Raw genomic sequence first — 24,557 nt, 5'->3', positions numbered from 1 at the left:
ATATATTTAAGCTAATTTAATTTCCTTTACTTATGTACTCTGTGTATTTAATTTATATTTGCATGTCTCATGACACATTATCTGTATGTAATATTGGCTGCATGTCTGATAGTTGTTTGTGTGCCATGTTGTTCCAGACCACAGCAAACATTACCCAGCTTGCAAAGATTGTAATAAATCCACTAAAAGAAGACAGCCTGCCGTTTCCTTAAACTTGGACACACACATCTATACCTTTGGCCATTCTCAACCAGTAATTTCCAGAAGTTATCTCATCCTGTGAGAAGCCTCAATTTTACTAATGATTTCCAATGTTGCAAAAAATGTGTAGAATAAAAATTAAAATACAACATTTCTGTCAACAAAGATTTGCGTCAGCCTTTCATAGTAGGCTAATATAGCTAATATAGACACTTACATCGTGTGTTGCCTTCATTATAACACTTATAAAAGGCTTTTAATTTTTTGCAGCTACAGACAGATTTTTGTTTTGTATTTTTGGTCCAATATGGCTTTTTCAACATTTTGGGTTGCCGACCCTTGGACTATTGAGTCAGGAAATGTTAAGTGTCATCAGAGAATATTGTATGAAATTACATGTATCCACTCCAGAATGATGAGAGAAGAAAAATAAGGGGTATTTGTATGGGTACCTGCTCATGTGGGAATATTGGGAAACGAAAGAGCAGATAAGCAACAGTAACAGCAAACAAGAAAGATCTAGTCAGCAGTGCCAAATAATTTGGGAATATTATGAAAAAGGAAGGCAGTCATTTTCTGGTCAGAACCAGGTCCGGGTTCCAGGATGGAGAGGGATTGTAAAGAAAAACCAAGTAGTAATGAGCAGAATTAAGATTGGGCAAATCTATTTAAATGATAAAACAATGTTAATTGGGAAACACTCTACAGGAATGACTTAGACTTAGACTTAAACTTATATAAATGATAAATGGGTTATACTTGTATAGTGCTTTTCTACCTTCAAGGTACTCAAAGCGCTTTGACAGTATTTCCACATTCACCCATTCACACACACTCAAAACTAAACTCCAAACATCTCAGAACAAGCTAGTCAGGTTACTGCTAGACCTCCACCCCAGATCCCACCTCACTCCTACCCACTTCTCTAAAGTGGGCTGGCTCAAGGTGGAGGACAGAGTTAAACAACTAGCACTGAGCCTAGTCTATAAAATCCGCTACACCTCCCTGATACCGAAGTACATGTCAAACTACTTCCTTAACGTAAATGACCGCCATAACCACAACACCAGGGGGAGCTCCACTAACCACGTTAAACCCAAATTCCGGAATAACAAAGGTCTTAACTCATTCTCTTTCTATGCCACATCAATGTGGAATGCGCTCGCAACAGGTATAAAAGAAAGGGCATCTCTATCCTCCTTCAAAACCGCAATAAAAGTTCACCTCCAGGCAGCTACAACCCTAAACTAACACCCTCCCCGGATTGCTAACAATCAAATGTAAACAATCAAATGCAGATACTTTTTCTTTTGCCTTCTGATCTCTCTCTCTCTCTCTCTCTCTCTCGCTCTCTCTCTATGTCCACTACTTGATGTCCATATCCTAACCCCCCCCACACCCCTGATTGTAAATAATGTAAATAATTCATTGTGATTATCTTGTGTGATGACTGTATTATGATGATAGTATATATGATAGTATATATCTGTATCATGAATCAATTTAAGTGGACCCCGACTTAAACAAGTTGAAAAACTTATTCGGGTGTTACCATTTAGTGGTCAATTGTACGGAATATGTACTTCACTGTGCAACCTACTAATAAAAGTCTCAATCAATCAATCAAAAAAACACATTCACACACTGATGGCGGGAGCTGCCATGCAAGGCGCTAACCAGCACCCATCAGGAGCAAGGGTGAAGTGTCTTGCCCAAGGACACAACGGACGTGACTAGGATGGTAGAAGGTGGGGATTGAACCCCAGTAACCAGCAACCCTCCGATTGCTGGCACGGCCACTCTACCAACTTCGCCACGCCGTCCCTTAGACAAACTTTATTGATCCACAAGGGAAATTGTTCCACACATTAGCTCAGTTACAAAGGATGGAAAGGGTAAGGATGGAAAGGATAATGCAGGTATAAAGTAGACAAAAAATGTACTATAGTAGCAATATAAATTATAACATATGTAATATTGACCTATTATACATTCAGTATATAATATATACTGATCCATCCATCCATTTTCTTCCGCTTATCCGAGATCGGTTCGCAAGGGCAGCAGCCTAAGCAGAGAAGCCCAAACTTCCCTCTCCCCAGCCACTTCGACCAGCTCCTCCCGGGGGATCCCGAGGCGTTCCCAGGCCAGCCGGGAGACATAGTCTTCCCAACGTGTCCTGGGTCTTCCCCGTGGCCTCCTGCCTGTCGGACGTGCCCTAAACACCTTCCTAGGAAGGCGTTCGTGTGGCATCCTGAGCAGATGCCCGAACCACCTCATCTGGCTCCTCTCGATGTGGCGGAGCAGCGGCTTTACTTTGAGCTCCTCCCGGATGACAGACCTTCTTACCCTATCTCTGGGGGAGAGCCCCACCACCCGGTGGAGACAACTCATTTCGGCCGCTTGTACCCGTGATCTTGTCCTCTGGTCATAACCCAAAGCTCAGGACCATAGGTGAGGATGGGAATGTAGATCGACCGGTAAATTGAGAGCTTTGCCTTCCAGCTCAGCTCCTTCTTCACCACAACGGATCGATACAGCGTCCACATTACTGAAGACACCGCACCGAACCGCCTGTCGATCTCACGATCCACTCTTCCCTCACTCGTGAACAAGACTCCTAGGTACTTGAACTCCTCCACTTGGGGCAAGATCTCCTCCCCAACCTGGAGATGGCACTCCACCCTTTCCCGGGCGAGAACCATATGGACTCAGACTTGGAGGTGCTGATACTCATCCCAGTCGCTTCACTGATATATACTGATATCTTATTTTATTATATTATATTATATTCGTATATAATATATACAATATGTAACAAATCCCTAACAATGTGAACAATGTAGACTAGAGTATTAGAAACAGTAGAACATGTTTTATGGAATGTACCAAGTAATATTGAAAGACTGACTATGACGGCAAAACTGAGGGTACTGGCACCTGTGGATGGGTCGCTGAAGAGCCTGATGAATCTTGCGGACGCTGAAAATGGAAGAAAAATAATATGGGATTTTTTTTAATAATACTGGACTCAGGAGAGACTGTAATGTAATTATAAAATACAACTGAAGGTGGCAGTAATGCAACATACATGGATGCCAGCTGCCGTAAAACTGTAAAGAAGAAGAAGAAAATCATAGTTATAGAAGACGAAGAAGAAGCTCGTCACGAACAAGTGGCGGTCAAAATGAAAACAAACCGACCAAGTTTTATTTTTTACCTTTTTTATTCTGTACGATGAATTAAAAAAAGCTAACAATGGCGTCTCGAGCACTGAAGCGAGCCGGTGTGTCCCCTGAGTTATGTCAGCAACTTCAACGAAGTAAAATAGAAAGTTGTAAGGTAAGTTGGAGGCAAAAACAACATTGTCAGTGTTACTGTACATTGTACGTTTATTCATTTGCTTACTATTCTACTTCACTGTGTCAATGTAGCTGAGATTTTAAAAGAAATCACTACAGTCAGCACAACGCTTACATTTTAGCAAGCATTTTTTTTATATATATGTTAGAATGGGATGATTAGGTAAATGTTCCTAGTTAACGCATGTTGGGGGGGGGCGGTTTGAGAGAGACACTGTTCCGGAAGTGAACTTGGTTGGCGTGTGTAAAAATTGTACCTGCAGTTGAAGTGTGTAATAAAGTTCTAGTGAGGAAGTACAGTAAGCAGCTCTAACTGTCCCTTCTTAATGGATAAGTATGGCATTATAACGCATCTACACATTAATATAACGGTATATTAAATGTACAATGCCGCGTACATACATTTGGGTAAAACGGAATCCATCCTGTTTGGGTCCCACATCAACCTTAAGAAAGTAAATGATTTCACTATAAAAGTGGGTGACATTGTTATCACCAGGAAAGATGAGGTCACCTACCTAGGTTCCATTCTAGAGGCTAATCTTTCCTGTGATAAAATGGCAACCAAGGTAATAAAAAAGGTCAACCAACGAACGAGATTTCTCTATAGAATCTCCTCTCTGGTCAACAAAAGCACCACGAGGATTCTGGCGGGAACTCTCGTTCAACCCTTTTTCGATTACGCATGCACCTCCTGGTACCCCAGCACCTCCAAAACCCTCAAATCTAAGCTCCAAACATCTCAGAACAAGATAGTCAGATTACTTCTAGACCTCCACCCCAGATCACACCTCACTCCTACCCACTTCTCCAAAGTGGGCTGGCTCAGGGTGGAGGACAGAGTAAAACAACTTGCACTGAGCCTAGTCTATAAAATCCGCTACACCTCCCTGATACTGAAGTACATGTCAAACTACTTCCTTAACGTAAATGACCGCCATAACCACAACACCAGGGGGAGCTCCACTAACCACGTTAAACCCAGGTTCCAAACTAACAAAGGTCTTAACTCATTCTCTTTCTATGCCACATCAACGTGGAATGCGCTCCCAACAGGTGTAAAAGAAAGGGCATCTCTATCCAGTGTTTCCCACACATTCATTTATTTGTGGCGGCCCGCCACTAAAGACTTAAGGCCGCCACAAAAAATAAAAAAAATTTTGTCCTGTCCAGCTTCTCAGGCAAATCATATAGTTGATGTAGATGCCCATATCGGCTGTTCAGATGTACTTTACAAAAGAGAAGAGTAGGATCAAGATTTTTGGAGCTCTTTGTTCAGTGGATCAGATGTTTGATGAAGCTTTGTGTCTATCTACCACCACTACTGTTTTCTGTTTATTTGTTACTGACTGTGGCAGGACACCTTTGCCTCTGTTTCACTTTATGTTGCTGGTAAATAATATGGTTGTAGTAGTAGGCTAAAGTTAAATTATTTAGTATGCACTAATTAAAGGGGCAGAGCTTTAAGAGACATTTTAGCTTTTATATTTTTATTAGATATATTTTTTGTAAGAACCACAATTAATAAATATATTTCAGTGAATAACTTATTGTTCAAATCTGTATATAAATATGTACATAAAGTGTTGTAATTATATTGTAAAATGGATGGATGGATGGACGTTTAAAACAAAACTGTTATTATTAATTAGTAAGTATACATTTTTTGAGCCTTTTTAGAGAAAATCATATCATTGTAGTAAATTATGCAGATTACTCGATGATGTCATGGTGACCACGCCCATAGCCACGCCCCCACCACCACAGGTATCTTGGCAGTTTATGGGAAACACTGCTATCCTCCTTCTAAACCGCAATAAAAGTACACCTCCAGGCAACTTCAACCCTAAACTAACACCCTCCCCGGATTGTTAATGATCAAATGTAAATAATCAAATGTAGATACTTTTTCTTATGCTTTCTGCTCTCTCTCTCTCTCTCTCTCTCTCTCTCTCTCTCTCTCTCTCTCTCTCTCTCTCTCTCTCTCTCTCTCTCTCTCTCTCTCGTCCACTACTTGCTGTACATATCCTACCAAGTCAGACCTCTGTTCTCAATTGTTGATGACTGAAGTGATGATAACAACCAAACCTAACCCCCCCCCTCCACATCCCACACCTCGGATTGTAAATAATTCAATGTATATACCCTGATGATTATCTTGTGTGATGACTGTATTATGATGATAGTATATATCTGATAGTATATATCTGTATCATGAATCAATGTAAGTGGACCCCGACTTAAACAAGTTGAAAAACTTATTCGGGTGTTACCATTTAGTGGTCAATTGTACGCAATATGTACTTCACTGTGCAACCTACTAATAAAAGTCTCAATCAATCAAAAATAAATCAAAAACATCATGTTTTGTTAATTAAAGCACACTGATTTGCAGCTGAGATAGGCTCCAGCACCCCCCGCGACCCTGAAAGGGACAAGTGGTAGAAAAATGGATGGGTGGATGGATGATTTGAGCCCAGGGAACAACAGCACCCCCCGCAACCCCAAAAAGGACAAGCGGTAGGAAATGGATGGAACATCATCCATTTTTTTAGAAGGCGGCACAAATTGAAACACCTGCAATTGAATGACTTCATGTTCTGTTAAATATGTTTTAAAAACATGACGTCCCACATTTTTTGTGACTTTAAAAACAAAAAGCTTATTTCTATCTGAAACGTTGCTCGATGCACAAACTAAGTGATTGTTGTAAGTTTTGACTCATTAGATCAGAGATTGTCAAACTTTTCATTTTATTTTTTTTACAAAGTACCACCTCAGAAAACTCGTGGCTTTCCAAGTACCACCATAATGACATACATTAAAATACAGTAGTGTTTTAGGCTCAAGTATTCTTAAAAAAAAGGCAGAGGTTATATTTAACAAGTATATGTATTGTTTATGGTTACTTTAACTATTACACACAATTTGAACAGTAACGATGTGTTTAACAAGAGGAAACTAAACAATTATTTATTTTTATTTTTGGCATACCATTAGATAGAGCCCGTGTACCAAGTTAGATGAAATGGAAAAATAAATATAACTCTCACGACCCTATGACAATGATTTTTGTGCCATTAAATCTACACTACTACACAAGCAATACACTGACTATTCTAAAGCATATCAAATTTTACTTTCTATAATATTGTCCCTAGAAATGTCTTGCCCTTGTAAAATGTTCAAATGATATGTCAACATTAGCTGATAAATCTTTTTTCCCCTCAGGAACTGCTGTCTCGCTCGCCTTTTGAAGTGATGCATGCTGCTGGTTTGAGTTACCAGGATGCTTTAGAGATGTTGGTATCTGTGAGCAGAATCATTGCTCCCTCACCCATTACGGTATGCGCACAAGCTTCATCACTATATTCTTTACGTCAGTGACCTTTAAGGTGAAAGACTTTGCGTTCATACTCTTTCAGATTAGCATGGACACGATTCATAGAGATGTGACATTCTCAAACAACTTAAGTCTTTTGAGCGGCTTTTTTAAGTGAACGATGACAACTGGTTTGCAGTTGTGAGTGGTTCGTTTGGGAGCCAATTTCTTTGCACATGCAAATACAACGTTGGCAATTGCCCATTGGACTGGCGACTAGACTAGAACATTTGTCAGGGGAAACAGCAGCATTTGGATTAACTTTTTTTTTTTTCATAAAAAAATTATATATATATATATATATATTTTATATATATATATATATATATATATATATATATATAGATAGTATATATATATATATATATATATATTAGGGCTGTGAATCTTTGGGTGTCCCACGATTCGATTCAATATCGATTCTTGGGGTCACGATTCGCTTCAAAATCGATTTTTTTTTTCAATTCAACACGATTCTCGATTCAAAAACGATTTTTTTCCCAATTCAAAACGATTCTCTATTCATTCAATACATAGGATTTCAGCAGGATCTACCCCAGTCTGCTGTCATGCAAGCAGAGTAGTAGATTTTTGTAAAAAGCTTTTATATATGTAAAGGACAATGTTTTATCAACTGATTGCAATAATGTAAATTTGTTTTAACCATTAAATGAACCAAAAATATGACTTATTTTATCTTTGTGAAAATATTGGACACAGTGTTCATTTATTTTTATTTTTATAAATGTCTAATGATAATGTCAATGAGGGATTTTTAATCACTGCTATGTAGAAATTGTAACTAATATTTATACTGTTGTTGATAATATTCATTTTTGTTTCACTACTTTTGGTTTGTTCTGTGTCGTGTTTGTGTCTCCTCAATTGCTCTGTTTATTGCAGTTCTGAGTGTTAATGGGTCGGGTTTGGTTTTGGAATTGGATTGCATTGTTATGGTATTGCTGTGTATTGTTTTGTTGGATTGATTAATTTAAAAAATAAAAATAATAATAAAAAATAAAAATAATTTTTAATAATAAAAAAACAAAAAAAACAGATTTAAAAAAAAAAGAGAATCGATTCTGAATCGCACAACGTGAGAATCGCGATTCGAATTAAAATACATTTTTTCCCACACCCCTAATATATATGCACACATACATACACTTTTTTTATCTATTCAATTGTATTTTTCAAGTTTTTTTGATTCCCCGAGACTTCTAGAGGGACAGGCGGTAAAAGATGGATTGATGGTTGGAGGATTCACTTTTATGGTTAATTTTTCTGATAGGTATTTAAAGGCCTACTGAAATGAATTTTTTTTATTTAAACGGGGATAGCAGATCCATTCTATGTGTCATACTTGATCATTTCGCAATATTGCCATATTTTTGCTGAAAGGATTTAGTATAGAACATCGACGATAAAGTTCGCAACTTTTGGTCTCTGATAAAAAAAAAGCCTTGCCCCTACCGGAAGTAGCGTGACGTAGTCAGTTGTTCACCTCCTCATATTTTCCTATTGTTTTCAACGCAGCTAGAGCGATTCGGACCGAGAAAGCGACGATTACCCCATTAATTTGAGCGAGGATGAAAGATTCGTTGATGAGGAACGTTAGAGTGACGGATTAGAATGCAGTGAAAGACATATCTTTTTTCGCTCTGACCGTAACTTAGGTACAAGCTGGCTCATTGGATTCCACACTCTCTCCTTTTTCTATTGTGGATCACGGATTTGTATTTTAAACCACCTCGGATACTATATCCTCTTGAAAATGAGAGTCGAGAACGCGAAATGGACATTCACAGTGACTTTTATCTCCACGACAATACATCGACGAAGCTCTTAAGCTACTGAGCTAACGTGATAGCATCTGGCTCAAATGCAGATAGAAACAAAATAAATCCCTGACTGGAAGGATAGACAGAAGATCAACAATACTATTAAACCATTAACATATAACTACACGGTTAATAATTATCAGCCTGGCAAAGCTTAACAATGCTGTTGCTAACGACGCTGAAGCTAACTTAGCAACCGGACCTCACAGAGCTATGATAAAAACATTAGCGCTCCACCTACGCCAGCCAGCCCTCATCTGCTCATCAACACACGTGCTCACCTGCGTTCCAGCGATCGACGGCGCGACGAAGGACTTCACCCGATCACAGATGCGGTTGGCGGCTAGCATCGGCTAGCGCGGCTGCTATCCAAGTAAGTCCTCCTTGTTGTGTTGCTACAACCAGCCGCTAATACACCGATCCCACCTACAACTTTCTTCTTTGCAATCTCCATTGTTCATTAAACAAATTGCAAAAGATTCACCAACACAGATGTCCAGAATACTGTGGAATTATGAAATGAAAACAGAGCTATTTGTATTGGCCTCAATGGGGGAGCCATACCTCTGTTCTACTGGCTACGTCACGCGCATACGTCATATCCAAAGGAGTTTTCAACCGGAAGTTTAGCGGGAAATTTAAAATTGCACTTTACAAGTTAACCCGGCCGTATTGGCATGTGTTGCAATGTTAAGATTTCATCATTGATATATAAACTATCAGACTGCGTGGTCGGTAGTAGTGGGTTTCAGTAGGCCTTTAAAGTTTACACTTGTACAATTGTGCATTCACATTTTTATTATTTCCTAATTTTTATTCTGTTACATTTATACTTTTTATATCCATAAATACACTTAATTCGTACCTATAATTTGTGATTTATTTTCCCCCTCTATTGTTAAAATGCTCTAGTGAGGTCACTGTCAAAGCATGGGGATATGGCGCCACCTTATGGAATGTTTACAATGAAACCAAAAAAAATATATAATTATAGCCAATATTTCAGAATATTTTCCACCAATCGTGTGTTATTTGTGTACATTTCTGATCCACATCTTATCTTATAACTGATGCAATTGATTGTTTCCTTTATTAAAAAAACAAAACAAAACCCCCAAAAACTTAGTAACGAGACATTTTTTTAACAGCTATTTTAAAGGAATAGCTCTTAAAGATACAAATTCCTTTAAAGAGCCATACATCCCATCTCTTCACGCTTCAGCCTTTCCTCTAGTTTTACAGCTTTGAGGGGGTGCTAGGGCCGCCAACCGTTCTTTGAAAAAGGGAATGGTCCCTTACGTAGAAATATAATTACAAATCCCGTATTGAGCCTGAAAAAAACAACTTTGTCTGGTATTACTGTGAGAATCACAAATAGTTAAAATTTCAATCAATGATTTACAAACTCTTCAGGGGTTAATTTACCTGGGGCCCGATGGAGGTAGAGTCTGGGGGAGGCCGGGCTACACAAAGTATTCACTTCAGAATCTTGTTTTAACCACATGACTAAATTTGTTAACTGCTTATACCATCAGCTATAGTGACCCTAAACCAGGCCTGGGCAATAATTTTGACTCGGGGGCCACATTTAAAGAAAAAAATGTGTCTGGGGGCCGGTATATCTATTTTAGGAACACTCAAACAAAACCTCACAATAATGTCTGATTGAATGCTAAAAACGTTATGACAGACCGCCTTAAACGTAATGGAATTTTACATTTTTCTATGAACGATAAACACTGAATATTGACAAAATATGAATGTCACACCCCCTTTCGATCGACATATTTTACAATGAAGTGAAACGCAACAAAAATGCAACAAACAGTGAAATATGAACGCGAAGGGTACAAAATAAACCCACCTACAATCTGATACATCGGATACATCACTAAGCTTTAGAACTTTGTTGTGAAAATCTCCTTCCGCGTCTGTGGAAACGCTTCCCGCCCACACTGCTTGGTGCCTCGTCTGAGCTGCTGTGACGTAGATTACCATAGTAACTAATTAGATGACCATAGTAATTAATTAGATGACCATAGTAACTAATTAGGTTACCATAGTAACTAATTATATGACCATATTAACTAGTATATCATGCAAAAGCGCAGATTCCAAGCATTGTATAATTGAAGACTTACGGTCATTAGAAAACATCACTGCACATCATAATGGCAGCTACACTTTCCATCTTAAAGATCTAAAAAAAAATAATTTGGGAATGTCCGGCGGGCCAGATTGAAAAGCTTAACGGGCCGCATGTGAACCCCGGGCCTTAATTTGCCCAGGTCTGCCCTAAACTATACTCTGCCGTCAGTCATTATAAATGTAAAATTGATTGTAAGAATGGTATATTTTGACAATGTTAAGTTCCCCATGAGAAACTTCAATTTAATTCAAGTTATTGTAGTCAATATTCTTTTAGCAGGACTCGATATTGCAAATGTACAGTCGCGATCAAAAGTTTACATACACTTGTAAAGAACATATTGTCATGGCTGTCTTGAGTTTCCAATACTTTCTACAACTCTTGTTTTTTTGTGATGGTGATTGGAGCACATACTTGTTTGTCACAAAAAACATTCATGAAGTTTGGTTCTTTTATGAATTTATTATGGGTCTACTGAAAATGTGACCAATATTGCTGGGTCAAAAGTATACATACATCAATGGTAATATTTGGTTACATGTCCCTTGGCAAGTTTCAATGCAATACCTCCAAATTCTTCAGGAAAACCTAAAATCCCAGAGGTTGGGTTTTGGGTGCAGTTGGGTGTTCCAACAGGACAATGACCCCAAACACACGTCAAAAGTGGTAAAGGAATGGCTAAATCAGGCTAGAATTAAGGTTTTAGAATGCCCTACCCCCGGCGCACACCAGGTGACACCGCCATCCCACCACTTCAGGTGGGATGGAACAATCCATATAACACGTCACAGATGACGTCACGCTAACATCACGTGACACCTCTGATGAAGGCTGCAGAAGCAAGATAGCCGAAACTTGTCAGGTACAAAACTTTACCTTACTAGCCTATATAAATCAACCATTTATAAATACACATTAGTAGGCTAAATGAACCTCTTCAACATATGGCCTTTCCAAAGTCCTAACTTAAACGTGTGAACAATGCTGAAGAAACAAGTCCATGTCAGAAAACCAACACATTTAGCTGAACTGCAACAATTTTGTCAAGAGGAGGAGTCAAAAATTCAAGCAGAAGCTTGTGGATGGCTACCAAAAGCGCCTTATTGCAGTGAAACTTGCCAAGGGACATGTAACCAAATATTAACATTGCTGTATGTATACTTTTGACCCAGCAGATTTGGTCACATTTTCAGTAGACCCATAATAAATTCATAAAAGAACCAAACTTCATGAATATTTTATGTGACCAACAAGTATGTGCTCCAATCACTCTATCACAAAAAATAAGAGTTGTAGAAATTATTGGAAACTCAAGACAGCCATAACATTATGTTCTTTACAAGTGTATGTAAACTTTTTACCACGACTGTATATTTAACTATTAGTTGCCCAGGGTATACAGGCTGCGATTACCCTAAACTATTAAATTAGGTAGAGGGCTGCAAACTATGCGCCTGCAGATGGCCCGTTTGAGACTCCTGTTAAAACCCTGGTGGTGCAATATTACACCTGCTGAGTGTATGAATCCCGTCCAAAGTTGCGCCAGAAAGGCGAACCTGTGCAAACATTAAAGGGGAACTTTTTTGGAATTTTGCCTACCGTTCACAATCATGATGAAAGACATGACGACAGAATCTTTTTTTTTTAATGCATTCTAACTTGTAAAAAAACAAATTAAAGTCAACTTATAGCGGAGCCAATGGGAGGTCTTCTATTTTGCCCATAAAATTCAATAAATACCATTCAAAAACCACCAACAATACTCAGTTTACATTTCGTGATTTGAATATTAACCAAGTATTAGTGATATTGTTATTATAAGCGCTTACAAAGACAAAGTATTTATAGTGGCACCGTGATCACTACCGTGTGTCCTCATGTTCACATCATCGAGTGGTCTGCAGCTTTCTCGCTTCCTTGCTCCCTGGAAGTTTATTGTAGTTCATAAATCATGCATATCTCTCAGTTAGAAGCACTGCTCATGGAAACAATTAAAAAAGGGCAACATGTAGCAGTATCATATTAATATGTTTGTGTTATACAGTATATGTTCTTTATCATTTCTGATAGGCTTTGGAGTTGTGGAAGCGTCACTCAGAGTCTTGTTTCTCAACATCACTACCAGCTTTGGACAAAGTGCTGAGGGGAGGCCTTCCCTGTGGGAATATCACTGAGGTACATCACAGTGGTACTTCGGTTTTCATTAGTAATCTGTTCCAGAGGGGCTCTTGAAAACTGAAACAATATTTCCCATAGGAAACAATGGTTATGGTTGTCAGGGCTGCAACCAACAACTATTTTGATAGTCGACTGGTCAGCAATTATCTTAACGATTTGTCAACTAATCAGATTATGAAGCATCAATTTATTCAGTGGCTTTAATTTACCCATCTGCATTTAAATTCAGTTTAATATATTTTTGGCTTGTGCTAACTAACAAAGATGACTAATCCATTCAGAAATTTATATTTACAGTATGCTGTAACTATGATGCTCTTTAGGCTGTTACAAAAAACTAAATATCTGTTCAACTGTTGTCCATTTAAAAGCAAGTACAGGACCAGAGCTGACAAAAACGAAGTATATTTTTAAATGAAAACATTGGACAGTAAAAATTGCAGCAATAAAAACAAACATCAAAAGCTATCTAACTTTCCCAAAACATTCAGTCCTATTTGGTAGCAGTATGTTATAGCGATTGATCAACATAAGTTTGCTTTTGAACTAGGGCTTGGCGATATATCGATATACTCGATATATCGCGGGTTTGTCTCTGTGCGATATAGAAAATGACTAAATCGTGATATTCGAGTATACGTTCTCACGCAGTTGCTTTTAGCTGCGGTCATTACACTACAAGCGTTTCTCACTCTTTGTTGTCTCTCCTTCTCACAGAGACGTAAAACAAGCGCACCTTCTTACATACGTCACATACGTATACGCCCTCGCGGAGTAGAGAGGTAGCGGCATGGGTAACGTTAGCTGTGGTGCGAGTGGTAATAAGAGAGAAAGAAGGTGCGAATCTGGTAACAAATGAAGGAAGAATTAATTCCCAAGAAAAACAGCACGGGGTCCATCGTCTGATGGTGGTGTGGCTTCAAGCGGGAATATGTCGAACAGACAACCGTAATTTGTCAAGTGTGGGGCAAAAGCGTTGCTACAAAATGTAGCATTACTGCTAATATGTGGCATCATTTGAAAAGTCACCCGCTAGAGAATGAAGAGTGTTTGAAACTCCGCATGTCAACATCTCCGTTCGGTGCCACACCAACAAAATGCAGAGGCAACCATTTCCACATCACCACCGTATGAAAAAAATAGTCCAAAAACAGAAGGAGATAACGTCCACAGTAACCTAGCGAAGGACATACACTATTTGATTTCCTAGTATGCAGCTCATTTTTATTTGACAGTTATTGAAATATCTTGTGTGACATCATGCACAAAAGTGCACTTTATTTGTTTTAAACTATTGTAGTGGCGTTCTGTACAAGAAGTGCACTTTAATATAGTGTTGTTTTGATATGTCATCTTAGTGACATGCACAAGAGTGCACTCATAGCTTGTTTTGAAATGACATGAATGTTTGTGCCACTGCTTAATAACTGTTTAACAAATATAGTTTTGGTCAATTGACTTAATTGTGATTTCCCTCTCTGCATGAAAGTTTAAAATGAACATATATTAATGCAGTATGAACAAGAATGTTTTAATGTAGACACATAGAATCATCATACTGCTGTGATAATATGCATCAAGTGTTCATTCAAGGCTAAGGCAAAATATTGAGATATATATCATGTATCGTGACATGGCCTAAAAATATCGAGATATTAATAAAAGGCCATATTGCCCAGCCCTAATTGAACTAATGAAATAAATAATCAAAACGTGACCAGCAGTGTTGCAAATTTGGCGAGGCAGTTCGAGCGTAGCACTGCTGGTCTGCAATACATTGAAGCAGAATGAGTCCGCTGATGACATTGAAATAATATATAAACTACAGAGTTATCCATTAAAATATCGAGAGGTAAAGCTGATGGTGTGTTTGACGGAGAAGCATCTCAAAAGAAATACCGTAAAAGTTCGCTCTTCAAGGTAAATGGGTTATGTTATTATTACATTATTTAATATAACTACTGTAGTCATTTGTAGTACATTCTACTGTGGTGTTTTTTCGTACAATATTTATTATCTAATTGTTTTCTTTCGAAAAGGCATTATACATGTTAGAGTTGTAGTGTTTTTTGGGGCAAAGATTATAATTTATTTCAACGGCTGACGTTGATTTGAGATATAAGTGTTTTGTCTTGAGAGCTCAGTCATAGAACCAATAAAATTTCAAATATGTTCCATTTGGAGACAAATTGTCACGCATCCAAACAAAACTCCATGGCTTCCTGAGACTGTCTTATGTTTGGAAACTAAAACTAAAATAGAGCTATGTAAGCAATTTTTTTGCACACAGAAGGCAATTGTCTGCTGTGACACAGTAGACAGGGTAGACCTTTGTATCTTAGGTTGAGTGAGGTGTCAGTTAAAATTTCATAAGGTGGCACAATGTGGCTAATGTATCCAGGCTAACTGAATTTACGTTCAACAATATGTGAAAAATATGAGCATCTGAAGGAAATCATAAAAGTTGTACTGTGTGCATTTGGGTTTTTGTGAGGTTACAAAGGGGAGTTTCAGTCAACTTATATTTAGTGAGTGCACGCAATAGAATGAAGAAAAGTGCAACTCTTTGCAGGTGGCGGGGCCATCTGGCTGTGGGAAGACACAATTCTGTTTAATGCTGAGTGTTTTGGCCACTCTGCCAAAGGAGCTGGGTGGCCTGGATCGCAGTGTAATCTACATTGACACGGAGTCAGCGTTTTCTGCTGAAAGGTGAGACTCTATTCTACTGCATTACCACATCATCCTACTGGTGTACAACATAGAACTTTACGGACAGAACATTTACCTTTGTTTGCTTATTAAAGCAACATAGAGTGCATTCAGAAAGTATTTACAGCACTTAACTTTTTCTACATTTTGTTATGCTTCAGCCTTTTCCCAAAATTGAATAAATTCATGTGCGTTTTTGCAAACCCCAGGCCAGATTTGGCTTTTGTCTGGCCATTCTACCATATCTGTGGCTGGAGACAATCCTGTCTCTGATGTCTGCAGACAATTCCTTTGTCTTGATGCTTAGTTTGTGCTCTGAAATATTTTGACTCGGGGGGGCCACATTGAGAGAAAAAAATGTGTCTGGGGGGCCAATGTGTATGTGTGTATAAATTATATATACACATTTAGCTGTAAAAATCTGCTGTACAGTATGTGTTTGGGTCACTTTCTTTCCAGGAACACTAATACCAAAAGTCCCAATGTCCAATACAATTCTAAAAAAGTTATGACAGACCACCTCAACAATTTTTTACAGTTTTTTACTGAATTGGACACCCAAAATGTACATTAAAATAAAGAAAGTGGGATTTACAATTATAACTATGAACAAAACACTGAATATTAACAACATATTAACATCGCTCCTCTTTTACTTCTCAGACCAGCTCCTCCATGGACATCTTTTACAATCAAGCAAAACACAACACAAATGTAACAAACATCAAAATGTGTTGTAAAAATTTGCTTCCGCATCTGTTCCTGACACATGCGTTTCGGGCTGGCTGCTCTGAAAACAAACCCCGCCCACTCTGCTTTGTTCCTCGTCTGAGCTGCTGTGACGTAGATTACCGTAATAACTCTGATCATATTACAGAAAAGAGCAGTGCGGATCATTCACAACGTTGGTTATTTAGAACATACTGATAATCTGTTTATGCAATCAAAGTTGCTCAAATTTGATGACCTTGTTAAATATAATACATTAATAATCTTATATAAAGCATTTAACAAATTATTGCCGCCTAATCTACAACGTCTTTTTATAAGACGAGTGCAGGCTCATAACTTGAGAGGCTTTGGATATTTCTTACTGCCGACAGCTCAAACCACTCGTAAACGTTTTTGTGTGTCTGTATGCGGAGTAAAACTATGGAACAAACTGGATTTACAACAGAAGCAATGCCAAACTATTAATCAATTTAAACTATTATACAAACATGGGGTCTGGTTCAAATATAGAGATGAAGGTCTTTAATTTGACCTGCTGTTGTACTCTGTCTCAAAGTGTTAACATGTGCTCAATGTTTCCTTACCACTATTGCTATGTTGTCTATTACCATTGTTGGCATTTTGTCTATTACCATTGTTGGTATATTCATTATTCCTACATTGTTGATACAAATTATTGTTACAGTGTAATAATTATTGTTACCTGTGGTAATGCCACTATGATACAACATCTGTATTATAATCCTTGAACAAAGTAACAGTGAAACTCATGTGAATAATCACTGAATGGAGAACTGGGGGTGGGATTAAATAAGTGATCTTCTTCCCACTCCCTTTCAGGCAAAACTGGACAATCATGCATTACATACTATACATTACCTTTTGCACTATATTAATTTATATTATTATGTGTTGTCAACTTTGTACTTTTTTATGTCATTGCCTGAAATAAATAGATAAATGAAAAAAAATGAAAATGAAAATCTCGTATAACACTCAAAAGCGCAGATTTCAACCATTTAAATACTTTCTATAGTTCAAGACTTACGGTAATTTAAAAACAGCACTGCACACCATAATGGCGGCTACGGTTTTAATGTCAAAGTTCTAAAAAAATTATATAGAACGTCCGGCGGGCCGGATTGAAAATCTTAATGGGCCGCATGTAGCCCACGAGACGTATTTTGCCAAGGTCTGCTGTACTGTAAAAGTAGGCGTGTGCCTTTCCAACTCCTGTCAAATCAAGTTAATTTAGAACATGTGAAATCTAGTGAAACTGTTGAAACATCTCAAGAATGGTCAGTAGAAACAGGATGCACTTGGGTTCTTAGTTTATTATGGGTCAAAACACGCTGAAGCACTCTACAAGAAGGGACAGAGCCGCCTGTACTTCCTCAGGAGACTAGGATCCTTCAACGTCTGTACAAAGATTATGAAGATGTTCTACGAGTCGGTGGTGGCGGGCGCCTTCTTGTACGCTGTGGCCTGCTGGGGCAGCGGGCTGAGAGCGAGGGACGCAAACAGACTGGACAAGTTGGTAGAGAAGGCCAGTAACGTGGTGGGAGTGGAGCTAGACTCTCTGGTGGTGGTGTCAGAGAGGAGAAGTCTAGCAAAACTCCTAGCCATTATGGACAACACCTCCAAACCATTACACTCTGACCTTTTGGAGAGAATGAGCACGTTCAGTAGAAGGCTCAGACTCCCAAAATGCAACACGGAACGACACAGGAGGTCCTTCATACCGACAGCTATCAGACTGTATAATGCATATGTTCCTTGACTGCACTTAAATGTAGAGTATATGTAGAATATATTCATATTATTTATAAATTATATATTATATATAATATGTTATATTTATTTTTATTCTTGTCTATTGTGAGTGAACTGTGGTGCTGAATTTCCCTCAGGGATCAATACAGTACTTTCTATTCTATTCTATTCTACTCTATTATTTTCAACACACTTGCAAACATGTATAAGTTATTTTTCACATAGGTATTATGAGTTGTTTTTTTAGAAGAAGAAAAAATAATTAATTGTATTTTGGAAAAAAAACTGTCTGAACATAATCAAATGTGGTAAAAACTGAGGCGCTGTGAATACTTTCTGAATTTCCTTTCGAACTCACATTGTTTCTTAAAGTGCGTGTGCATGTGTTACCAGGCTGGTGGAGATCGCACAGAACAGGTTTAGAGACCGCTTCTGCTCAAAGGAGAAAGTCTTGGAGATGGCAGGCAGGGTCCATGTCTACAGGGATCTCACCTGCCAGGATGTCCTTAACAGGTGTGGTACAGTCTATCAGAGTGATATCAAATTTGTCACTAATACCATTAGAAACTGAAGCTTGGTCAAAAATTGTGGGTGCACATCAAAATATAGAGTTCTCTTTTTTTCTGGTTTGTATTGTAGCTAACTTAGAGGGTTGGTGCTCCGATGGTTTTTCCAATGACGAAGAACATAATTGTATTTTTATCCACAAAAATTACAACAAAATAATCTTGCAATGTACTGCAGAAGACTATTACTACTGTTACCTTAAGTATTTCAGTCAGCACCCAATAAAGAATAATATATCAAGTGATATTACACGAAAAAAAGTCATAATATTATGACACTGAAACAAAGTCATATTTATAAATGAGAATACAAGTCATTTTTAATGAATGAATGTCTAAATTCCCACTCAACCGTCTGAGACCAGCAACCACTCTCTGTCCTTCTATAAACTGATATTCATCTGGTAAAAATGTGAAAACACATCTGCTTGATGGTCAGGAACAGACACAATAAACCAGGAGTGTCAAACGTACGGCCCGTGGGCCGGATCAGGCCCTCGAACAGGTTTTATCCGGCCCGTGAGATGATTTTGGAAAGTACAAAAATTAGCTGAAATTTTTGAACGAAAGAAACTGCTCTTTTAAATGTGTCAACTGGATGTCGCAATAGCAATTATTTGTATCCCCTACCGCAGGAGTGCGCATGACTTCAGAGGGGGCAGAGCTATGTGCCCGGTTAAGATGGAGGACTGGGGACGCATTATCTGGGCGCACATAAATATGCTGAAATAACATGTATCCCCTTCTAACTCCATGTGTGATTCATGAAATGAGTGCAAAATCACAGGTTTTGTTGTAGATGATGCTACATATGTACAGAATAAACCACATGTTATTACATCAGTTGAGGAAAATTAGTAAAGTACATTAATAACATGCTATAATGAGAACATTTTAAAACTGCCAGGCTCACACCTATTTGACTGATGAACATCACATCATTTATTCAGAAATTATAAATCACGACAAATGAAGATAGACTACTATGAACAGCAACATGTAAGTGTAAAAAAACCAACAACATTATGATTTGTATGTTTTCAGATTGTGCTTGTTCTATTTTTAAACAAAGAAAACAATCTGAAGTTGTCTTTATTTTTAAGTTATCATGACATGAATTTACCAGTCCGACCCACTTGGGAATAGATTTTCCTCTATGTGGCCCCTGAGCTAAAATGAGTTTGACGCCTCTGCAATAAACGGTTCATACTGAGGACACATTGAGGACGACGTGGCTCAGACAGTAGAGCAGCCGGCCAGAAACTTGAGGGTTCCTGGTTTGAATCCATCTTCCGCCATCTTCCTCACTGCTGTTGTGTCCTCGGGCAAGACACTTCACCACCTTTCTCCCAGTGCCATCCACACTGGTGTTAATGTAGATAATGAATCACTTGAGAAAAAGTGCTATATAAATATAATTTACCTCACATTCCTAATTTTAACCCATGATAAAAATATTTTAAAAGTGTTTGAATGCGTCCTATACAGATTTGTGCTCGACTTGGAGTCATCTAGTGTTGTAAAGGAAACGTTTAGGAGTTGTGTCATGTGACTATCCCAACATATTGCACAAAATGGCATAATCAGGTAAACTAGCTTATTTCCAAAAGCGTATTTGTTTTTACCATTAAAGTACACAGAACAATAATGATGATGAACGTCTTGAACCCTTTTTTTTTTTCTTTGAGATAAAGATTTTTTATGTATTTAATATTTGTTTACTTACTATGGTATATTATTTATTCACTGTTCTGTTACAGAGAACAAGGAAATGGGAAAATATTACTATGGTATGAAAGAGGTAGGATTAAATGAGCTCAGCTTCTTCCTACTCCTTTTGGGACGTGCTGTAATGAAACAACTGGAAATATGTGATGCATTACATTGTATCAAATGCATGTTTGAAATAAACTGAAACTGAACTGAACAGAAAGCTAATTTTTAAATCTGATTAACTATTTAAAGGCCTACTGAAACCCACTACTACCGACCACGCAGTCTGATAGTTTATATATCAATGATGAAATCTTAACATTGCAACACATGCCAATACGGCCGGGTTAACTTATAAAGTGCAATTTTAAATTTCCCGCGAAACTTCCGGTTGGAAACATCTATGTATGATGACGTATGCGCGTGACGTCACGGAGTGAACGGAAGTATTGGCACACCATTGTGTCCCAATACAAACAGCTCTGTTTTCATCGAAAAATTCCACAGTATTTTGGACATCTGTGTTGGTGAATCTTTTGCAATTTCTTTAATGAACAATGAAGACTGCAAAGAAGAAAGCTGTAGGTGGGATCGGTGTATTAGCGGCGGACTACAGCAACACAACCAGGAGGACTTTGAGATGGATAGCAGACGCGCTAGCCGGCGACCTCACCTTGACTTCCTCCGTCTCCGGGTCGCCGACCGCATCTATGATCGGGTGAAGTCCTTTGTCGCGCCGTCGATCGCTGGAACGCAGGTGAGCACGGGTGTTGATGAGCAGATGAGGGCTGGCTGGCGTAGGTGGAGTGCTAATGTTTTTAGCATAGCTCTGTGAGGTCCCGTAGCTAAGTTAGCTTCAATGGCGTCGTTAGAAACAGCATTGTTAAGCTTCGCCAGGCTGGAAAGCATTAACCGTGTAGTTACATGTCCAATAGTATTGTTGATTTTCTGTCTATCCTTACAGTCAGGGGCTTATTTCTTTTGTTTCTATCTGCATCTAAGCCCGAAGCTATCACGTTAGCTCCGTAGCTAAAGAGCTTCACCGATGTATTGTCGTGGAGATAAAAGTCACTGTGAATGTCCATTTCGCATTCTCGACTCTCATTTTCAAGAGGATATAGTATCCGAGGTGGTTTAAAATACAAATCCGTGATCCACAATAGAAAAAGGAGAAAGTGGGGAATCCAATGAACCCTTGTACCTAAGTTACGGTCAGAGCAAAAAAAGATACGTCCTGCACTGCACTCTAGTCATTCACTCTCATGTTCCTCATCCACAAATCTTTCATCCTCGCTCAAATTAATGGGGTAATCGTTGATTTCTCGGTCCGAATCGCTCTCGCTGCATTGTAAACAATGGGGAAATGTGAGGAGCCCTTCAGCCTGTGACGTCACGCTACTTCCGGTACAGGCAAGGCTTTTTTATCAGCGACCAAAACTTTATCGTCGATGTTCTCTACTAAATCCTTTCAGCAAAAATATGGCAATATCGCGAAATGATCAAGTATGACACAAAGAATGGATCTGCTATCCCCGTTTAAATAAAAAAAATTCATTACAGTAGGCCTTAAATGATTCAGTAGGGTGTCAAATACTACCATTTACCCGTTCTTACTATGATTCCTCAATAAATAAATTTACAACAAGTTAGGAAAATATTGCTATGAGCTTTTAGCATTAAAATTGCTATTGGAATCCTGAAATGCCGTATTAATTCCTCAGGTCCTGCAGTAATCAGGAAATGGAGCAAGAGCGCAGCATCGTCTGTATTTTTCACACCTCTTTAACATGAATTAGTACAGTAGCATTTTAGAAAACAACTTCTCAAATGTTTTCTGTGTATCAATTTACAGTACTTGTTGTGGGTTAAAGAGTATATTGTCATAAAATAGCTTTTTTCTTGTCCATTGTGGACCAGATTGTTACAACTTTGTAACATTGAGTTTTGATGATGTGATTTTCGCTGTCAGACTGGAGAGACTGGAGGAGATCATCATCTCAACCGGAGCAGGTCTGATCATACTGGATTCAGTGGCTTCTGTGGTGAGAAAGGAGTTTGACACAACATTGCCTGGCAATTTGATACATCGTAGCAACATGCTGGGAAAAGAAGCAACCACGCTGAAATATCTGGCTCATCAATTCAACATCCCTGTAAGTCCTGGCTTGGATGGCTCGACACCACTTTTTCCGATATCCTCTTTTCTATTTTCTTGTTGTAGTGTAGATTTGTATGTTACTGTTTTATAGGATATATAATAGGGCTGTCAAAAATAATGAGTTAACTCATCCAATTAATCACAAAAAACTATTGCATTAATGATGTGTATATGGGGACAAATCACACAACATATTGATCGTAGTTAATTACCTGAAATATGGCGCAAGTAGCTATACAGTCAGTGATCATGTCGATGTATACGCCAGTGCAAAGATGAGTGAGAAGACTCCGACTGGTGGCAAATTTCGCTTCAAAGTACACTGCAACGGGAGTTTAGGTAAAACTGTTACCAAATTTTGAGCAAATAATTAACATGCATTCAAGTAAAATATTTTAAAATGTTCCTGTATGACATTATAATAAAATTGCATTTGTGTACAAATATTTGGCTCTTTTTAAAGTTAATTTCAATTGTGCCAGTAAGTAATAACCTGGGCTTAATCATGATTATTCCAAATTCAAAAGTGTGATTAATCTGATAAATATATATTTTTTGATCATTTGACAGCGTTAATAGAGATTTTAAAAAATCACAGCATTCAAACTGCAACAAATATTCTGCTAGCCCAGGGGTCGGCAACCTTTACCACTCAAAGAGCCATTTTGGTAAGTTTCACAAATTAAAGAAAATAACGGGAGCCACAAAAAAAAATTTTAAATTTAAAATGAAAAACACCGCACACAAAGCTTAAATTGCTTTATGCTATGTTAACCACGGGTTTCAGACACACGCACCGGCACGCGCTTTAATATGGAAATTTGATGTTAGTGCGGCCCGCGAGATTTGAATGAATGGCGTCATACTTGCCAACCCTCTCATTATTTCCAGGAGACTCCCGAATATCAGGGCGTGATGGCACTGCTTTTGGCACCCTCTACAGCCTGCCCAAACAGTGTACCTGCTCGACCACATGTAGAATGCAGCTTCAGCTTGCTCACGTAAGTGACAGCAAGGCGTACTAGGTCAGCAGCCACACAGCTTACACTGACGGTAGCCGTACCGTATAAAACAACTTTAACACTGTTACGTTACAAATATGCGCCACACTTTGAACCCTCACCAAAAAAGAATGACAAACACATTTCTGGAGAACATCTGCACTGTAACACAACATAAACACAACACAACAAATACCCAGAATCCCATGCAGCACTAACTCTTCCGCTCAACCGACGCACGGAGGAGGAGGGGGGGGGGGGGGGGGGGGTTGATGTGTGGGGGGGTTTGGTGGTAGGGGGGTGTATAATCTAGACCGGAAGAGTTAGGGCTGCATGGGATTCTGGGTATTGGTTGTGTTGTGTTTATGTTGTGTTACGGTGGGATGTTCTCCAGCAATGTGTTTTTCATTCTTTTTTGGTGTGGGTTCACAGTGTGGCGCATATTTGTAACGTAACAGTGTTAAAGTTGTTTTATACGGCTACCGTCAGTGTAAGCTGTGTGGCTGATGACTAAGTATGCTTTGCTGTCTCCTACGTGTGCAAGTAAAAGCTACATACAACATGTGGCCGGGCTGGCACGCTGTTTGTAAATGCTATAGAGGACAATTACTGCAGTGCAATTAGGGCATGCCCTTAATTTAGTAATTAGAGTGAAAATAGGATTATATTTGCCCTGGGAGTTATCTAGGAGAGGCACTGAGATCCATAAGTCTCCTGGGAAAATCGGGGGGGTCGGCAAGTATGCAGCTGAGCCGCATCAGAGTGGTCAAAGAGCCGCGTGCGGCTTCGGAG

The 24,557-nt window shown here is 38.6% G+C and overlaps 1 protein-coding gene across 2 annotated transcripts in view; it reads left to right on the top strand.

Annotated features, from left to right (window-relative positions):
- The first annotated feature begins 3,355 nt into the window (after window positions 1-3,355).
- Window positions 3,356-24,557, top strand: part of LOC133647780 (DNA repair protein RAD51 homolog 2-like) — a 37,609-nt gene continuing 16,407 nt past the window's right edge. For both annotated transcript variants that reach the window (XM_062043471.1, XM_062043472.1), the window contains exons 1-6: window positions 3,356-3,543; window positions 6,795-6,908; window positions 13,006-13,110; window positions 15,686-15,822; window positions 18,721-18,840; window positions 22,576-22,759. In XM_062043471.1, the coding sequence (XP_061899455.1) occupies window positions 3,460-3,543; window positions 6,795-6,908; window positions 13,006-13,110; window positions 15,686-15,822; window positions 18,721-18,840; window positions 22,576-22,759 (744 nt within the window). In that variant the 5' untranslated portion in view covers window positions 3,356-3,459. The remainder of the gene's footprint in view (window positions 3,544-6,794; window positions 6,909-13,005; window positions 13,111-15,685; window positions 15,823-18,720; window positions 18,841-22,575; window positions 22,760-24,557) is intronic.

The sequence above is a fragment of the Entelurus aequoreus genome, linkage group LG04, assembly GCF_033978785.1.
Source record: "Entelurus aequoreus isolate RoL-2023_Sb linkage group LG04, RoL_Eaeq_v1.1, whole genome shotgun sequence".
Lineage (NCBI taxonomy): Eukaryota > Metazoa > Chordata > Actinopteri > Syngnathiformes > Syngnathidae > Entelurus > Entelurus aequoreus.
The sequence above is the reverse complement of the archived record's forward strand: the minus strand, read 5'-3'. Positions and strand labels throughout refer to the sequence as shown.